This window comes from Cyprinus carpio, chromosome B22, assembly GCF_018340385.1.
Source record: "Cyprinus carpio isolate SPL01 chromosome B22, ASM1834038v1, whole genome shotgun sequence".
NCBI classification, from domain to species: Eukaryota; Metazoa; Chordata; class Actinopteri; order Cypriniformes; family Cyprinidae; genus Cyprinus; species Cyprinus carpio.
This window is the reverse complement of record NC_056618.1, coordinates 15,608,599-15,615,386: the sequence shown is the minus strand read 5'-3', so window position 1 is coordinate 15,615,386 and position 6,788 is coordinate 15,608,599. Positions and strand designations below refer to the sequence as shown.

The 6,788-nt window shown below is 37.2% G+C and overlaps 1 protein-coding gene across 1 annotated transcript; it reads left to right on the top strand.

The window, feature by feature from the left end:
* Nucleotides 1-2,158: 2,158 nt before the first annotated feature.
* Nucleotides 2,159-5,597, top strand: LOC122141618. The gene is made up of 3 exons (XM_042749513.1): nt 2,159-2,676; nt 2,765-2,982; nt 4,788-5,597. The coding sequence occupies exons 1-3, from the start codon at nt 2,159-2,161 to the stop codon at nt 4,925-4,927; spliced, it is 876 nt and encodes a 291-aa protein (XP_042605447.1). The 3' UTR covers nt 4,928-5,597.
* Nucleotides 5,598-6,788: the final 1,191 nt, after the last annotated feature.

Here is a 6,788-nt window from a genome sequence, read left to right as displayed (position 1 = left end):
TCTGCAGTAACATGATTCAAATATACAGTATCTTGCAGTGAGGTAGTTCTCAGTTCTGTTAAGTCCCAATAGTTGCAGGGAAACATCCACTTGAAAGGAGGGATAGATGCAGACAGATGAGTACACTGTTAACAACTTCCCTGTGTTTTAGCAATAAGTTACTGGCAGCAAGGTTGCCAGCAAGTTACTGTATTTTGGTTTTACAGTAATGTACTGTAATGCAGCAATACATCGTGTAAAACAATTTGGGAAAAGTGCCACTTGAAACACCATCATCTGCTGAAACGTGTTTAAATCATTGACACATTATCGTTCAAAAACCAGTGAGAAAAACAACAGAAAGATCTCAATGATTGACACGCCAGTGCTCATTTGCGCCAACTGTTTGTGAGTTAAAACCAAACGCAGTTGATATGTAAAAATCACTAAATTACAAGTTACACGCTACTATATTGGACCATTTAATTATTCATAAAGCTAAATATTTACAGAAGCCTGTGATCAGGAATAAAGCAGTAGACTGATTGAATACCTGACAGACTTCAGTCTTTAGACAGATATGATGATGTTTGACATTTACACTCGTTTACATTTTGAGAGCAAGAACATTATGAGAATAAATGACTCAACGAATCTGCATGCTGAGTATGCCATAAAATATAAAAAAGTTTTTGTGTGTCAGTGTTTACTTATTGCTTATTTCTGAACACAGTTCCTGAATGTTATTTACTACAGCAACACCTTATTTCATGTATAGTATTTCAGGGGAAAGTATGTTAGTTGTAAAATGGTTTCTTTAAGATGGGTATTTGCTTTGTAAGTCGTTCAGAAATGGCCACTTGCAATGTCATATCTTAGATCATTAATATCAATATTCCATGGGATGACTCAATGCTAGGGAGGACAACAACCCAAAGAAAAGAAAATACAAAGAAAGAATTCAAAACCTTAGTTCAAACAAAGATCTCACACATTCAAACCAAATCTGTGACATACAACCCATAAACCTCCGCCTCCGCTTCCCTTGCCCCATTGGCCGGCCGAGGAATTGTTTCAGGCCCCGCGCTCGGATTGGCCGCCGGTCGCCCGGTACCCCCTCGCCCCATTGGCTCTCGCGAATTGTTTCAGAGGCGCTCGTTGCTCCCATTGGCTGAAGGGCTTTGCGCCGGCGCTGCCAATCATTCACATTTGTCAGAAGCCCCTTGAACAATACTATTTTGCTGTTTATCTCCTGCGATTTCGTCAGTTTAAACTAAAAAAAAAAAAAAAACACTACAAAACACAAACGTTTTTTTAAAAACGCACTTCCGCAATTTATCCTGCAAATTTATACACCGATTCTGCATTTTCGCTACCCTGCAGTTTCGCGGATCACGTAAGTAAACACATTTTACACCTTTCTCACGTTTTATTTGTGTCGTTAAAAAAAAAAAAACAGGCGTATAATAAGCATTTTATCCATGTGCAATGCATGCAAAAAAGGCGGGAGGTAAAAAAAAATAGGGTTAAACTGAGTCGTTCGTAAAGTTGTGATGACATTTAACCGCCAAAAGCATATATTTCATTATAAAAAATACAGTTTCATTCATGATTTTCATCGACACCCAATAAATGTACAGTTTTTCTTTCTTTCTTTTTCAAAATAGGTGGGAGAAAAAATGTGTAGTCTTTTCATAAAGTTATGATGACGTTTAACCCGCAAAAAAAAAGATTGAATCCAATAAATGTACAGTTTTTCTTTCTTTCTTTTTCAAAATAGGATATAAATTTATATATATATAATGTCAGTTTTAAAAATAAACAAATATATATATATATTTTGCCATTTTAAATATGTGTAATGCATGCAGAGTTTTTCTGAGACGTTCGTTTGTCCCTTTATTCACATTATGTCAGTTTTAATAATCACCAACGATGAAAAGAAAACGAAATTCGTCTAAAAACAATAAAAACATTATAAAAAAGAAAAAAAAAACTACAAAACCCTTAATAATGTACCCTTTTCACAAGTTTATTTATTTTTTGTTTGTTTGTTTGTTTGTGTATGCCATGAATTACCCTAAATAACGAATAATAATACATAAATACTTATTTTGTGTATCAGGTTTTCAGTACATTGTTTTGTATAACATCAGGTGCATTTCTTTACTGTTGCAGAATGGAAAGCAAGCCCAACTTTCGTTTTGAGGCTGGAGAGCTGGTGCTGAGGCCGTCTAAGAAGGCAGCCCCTCTGGAGAAAGTCCACCTTTCACAGGTGGCTGAAGGGGTGCCCTTTGTACCAAAGGTCCCTGAGGATGTGCTGGAGGAGGCCAAGGTCAGGGTTATCCATGGTGGAGGGTGTCCCTTTGATGACCTGCTGCTGGAAAGTCAAAGTGCCATCCAGTTTGGTCAATACAGAGGCAAAACCTTCAAGTGGATGCTGGAGAACGACCTTGGTTACTCCCTCATGGTCCTGTCTGGACATCAGCGGGAGCGCGAGGCTGGCAGATTGGACAGAGGTGCCCTCATGGCTAACAAAGATGTCTTTCTCAAATATGCCTGCACATTTGAGAAGGTTGCAGAAGCCATCAAAGTGCGCAGGCAGAGAGAGGGAACAATACCTCTGGTGGGCTCTGGGTTCTACAGCAAGAACACCTTCAAGGAGCTCTATGAGGCCAAGGACAGGGAGAGGAAAAGGTAATATATGCTTTTGCTTGCTTGTTAATTGTATTGCTGTTTTGTATGTATTTTACACTAATCATTCATGTATATTATTTTGTTGCAGCTATGTGGATTTCATCAAAAGCAAGAAAACCAGTGCAGGCAGCAAGATGGATGCCCTGAAGAAATACATCTTGCAGAGGGAATGGAAGAAAATTGGGGCTAAAGAGAGAAAAAAGTCATCCTCTGCATCTTCTGCATCCCAGCCTGTACCGCACCCTTCACATCTGGCTTCTACTCCTCCCACCCAAAGCTCCCTTTCCCAGCCAGCTGCAGTACACGGTGAGTTTTTAGATTATACCTGGCATAATTCTATGCATGTTCTAATGTAATTATAAATAACATTGTACATTTTCTGCACTCAGAGCCAACAGATGCAGATCTTCTGGCTTCAGCCATGCTAATTGTCTTAAATGATGGTTCTTTATTTTAGAATGTTTATCTGCCTTCATTAAGGCCATGTTTATAACTCCAAATGACTTTATTTTAGAACATTTATTTGCCTTCATGGCGATCATTGTCTTAACCATCTCTTTTATTTGTGTAGCTTTTTAATTATTCATTAGCATTCCAATGTTCCTGTTTTCTAAATAAATTATATACACTTTTTTTAAATAAACTTTATTATAAAAGGTATGAACTAAGTTTAATTTAATATCAATACACACACAGTCTGTTTTTTGTTTATTTATTAAATAGTTCACACTAGAAACAAAATAAAACAGTATAAAATATATAATTGTGAACAAATTACTAAACAAATATATAAATAAAACTGGAAAAAATAATAGCAGAAACAGTACAACAAAATGAAAGATAAAAGATTTTTATTAAATAGTTCACACTAGAAAAACAAATGCTAAATGCAAATTTTAAAACAAAGGAATTAACAGCAGAAACAGTACAACAAAATTAAAGATAATAGAAAAGATTAAATAGTTCACATTAGAAAAAAATATAAAAATTATGAAATATATGTTAAGGTAAACAAAATAGTATATACAAATATAAAAAGAAAAATGTAAGAAACAGTATAACAAGTTAAAAATAGTAAAAAAAAAATAGAAAAAGAATATAAATGTAAATGAAATACTAAATACAAATACTAAAAGAAACTAAACAAACAAACACTGTACAAATTAAATTAAATTATTTATTAGGGGGACAAAAAGACCTCCCAACATACAGCCAATTATTTAGGGGGAGCAAGAGACCGCTGCTCTGCCAGCCAAAGTTCCACAGTCTTGCCCTCGTAACTGCTGCAAAAGGATTTGCTACCGTACCGTGAGTGACCATAGTCCTTGGTTTTGGGCTGCTGACACAGAGAGCAAGTCAGCGGTTTACATTTCTTTGGCCTTTTCAGAGGCAGGCCCTGTGCAATTTCTTCCTCTCTCTTTTTTTTCCTCCAAGCAGTTGTCCGAGGCACCATGTCAACGTTGTCTGCAGCTGCAACCCTCTTCTGCTCAGAAAGCCATTGCGATATTGTCTTTTCAGCTGCAGTGGCACAGAAACTTTTTCCCTTATAGAAACTGTGTCCAAACTCCAGTCTCTTTGGCTGTCCACACAATCTGCACGGATATCCCTTTGGATCTGCTCGCCGTGCAATGGCTTTTTGTTGCTTTAGGGCTTTTTTGTCCTCTTCGGCCCTCTTTTTCCATCTCCAGGCTGTGGCCCTTGGTACCCTTTTAAGGGCTGCAGCAGATACAGCCGATGGAGGAGGGAGCACAGCCAGCGATGCACATATAGGAACTGTTTAAGGCAAAAATACATATAGTATTACATTAGACATTTGTTGCTTCTTACGTGAATTTATTCTTTTACATTCTTTCATAGTTTAAAGATCTCACCTGATACTCTGACATTTTTTAGCACTGGAGGCCACTGCTGACTGGTGGATGGGGTGGCTTGGAGAGAAGACTCTCTCCGCAGACCTTTCCTAGACTGTCTAGTGGATGGGGTGGCTTGGAGAGAAGCCTTTCTCTCCAGTCTTTCCCGGAACAGTCTCCTCCTTTCACTTTCCTCCGAAGAAATCACTGGAGGCCAATGAGGTTTGCGAAATGTCATTGCTTTTTTTTGTTCTTTTTCAGAATCTGCCCTCTGGACCCGCAAAGCTGTGTTGTCCAGGTCCTTTGAAAGCCTCTGGCGGAATTTCTTCCGCCGTACCTGCTCTCTTTCTGAAATTACAGGAGGCCAACTCTGTTGTTTTGCCATCTCAGATAGTGCTTAGGTCAAGCTGTCAATAATTCACACTGTGGGGCCACAACAATTATACTCAGATAAATGGGCGGGCCACAGGTGCCCAGGTAGCCGCAGGGGGGCCAACAGAGAAGATTGGCCGGGATCTTTTGCGCAATGGCAGTCCACATCTTCTCTTTCTGGTTATGATATTTCAAATGATTAATGTTCTAAGGGAATTAAAAATATACATAATTCATTTACTGACACCAGAGGCAATCCAAGAAAATCAGAAGGAAAGAGCATAGGCTAGAAGAAAAATCGGACAGGCAATAAAAATAAAGAGACCTCAGCAATTGTGTTCTTCTACTGATAAGGAAACAGATTTGGCAAGATATGGAGTATGTATAAAAGCAATAAAACCAAAAATATAACAGAACACAGCATTTCTCACATAAAATGTCAGTATGAAATGTCCCACTGCTATGCCCTGCCCTGCTCCATCATACCACAAGTTGACACTTTCACTTTCATTACCCCAGTCTTTACAAACACTGTGCATGTTGTGGCCATCTATTGGGAATAAAGATCAATATCACCTGTTCTGTTTCAGCCTGGTTCTACAAATGATTATTTATTTGATTTCATTGTATATAAATAATGCTCATTGATTAATTTGTGTCAGGCACTATTGGGGCACTATTGGCCCTAAGTAAAGTAAATTAAACATACTAAATGCATAAACTGAATCTGTGATCCCTGTTGACAAAACAGCTAAAACCAGCCTAGGCTAGTTGACTGGATTTAGCTGGTGTTCAGCTGGTTTTAGCTGATCTGAAACCAGCTAAAACCAGCTTAGGCAGGGATCTGTCTATTTTAACTCTGCCTCAGTCCTTGGTCTGTTAATCCATAGTCCATTTTTTTTTTTTTTTTTTTTGGTGGGGTGGGGTGGGGGGGGGGGGGTATTGAGTAAAACACATTATATGCATTATTATAATGTGAGGCAAAAGGTTTTCAATGTGTAAAGAAGAATCCTCAGATGAAATAATTTGATCAGATTTCCCTGATTGACATTCCGAGGTGGGAATGATGTGAATCAAATCCTGAAACAGGGCTTTTCTCTTTTCTTATCTCTGTTTTAGCGAGTTTGAATCTCTAAGTAAGATGGCATCACATCATTACTGGGAGAAAGTCATGCTATATGAGGTTTGACATGATGAATGTAACATGTAAAGCACATCTAACCACTATTTCTGAATGCAATGCTAAAGTTATTTCCATTAAAATAGGTTCAAAATGAATGTGCACATTCCCTATATCTGTATGTTTAACGGTAAAGTAAACTATTAGAAACAAAAAGCATGCTCACTTCCCTGACTAAACTGTATCTCAAATATTCCTCAAAGTGTAATTGAGAATTTATTTCTTTTTCATGTCCTCACATTGAGATCAATAAATCATTGAAAAAGCAACATTTATGAATTGTTTTATGACTGAATCACATATTTGTGTATTTAGAGCAAATGGCTCTGATTCTGAAACTGTGGTAGCCTAAATCATACCACTGTGTGAAAAAAAAAAAAACTAAATACTAAAAGTACTTTTATTTTGTCATGTTCTACATCTTGATTCACAATTTCGATATAGCTTTGTGTGTCTAATCATCAGACCCTTAAAAAGTGGGTATGAAAAGTGAGTATGGTATACTCAAAATTGGTTCTCTGCATTTAACCCATGTGTAAGGTGTGTATAAACAACTTGCCTGTACATTATGAAAAACTGTATATATTACAGGCTGAATAGAGCCTAATGGAGCATTATTTTTTTTCTTTTTTATAATCGTTTGTTTACTTTTCATTTCATTCCTGGAATATGAAAATATATTCAGTGTCTCTTATCATTAAACTTGAATG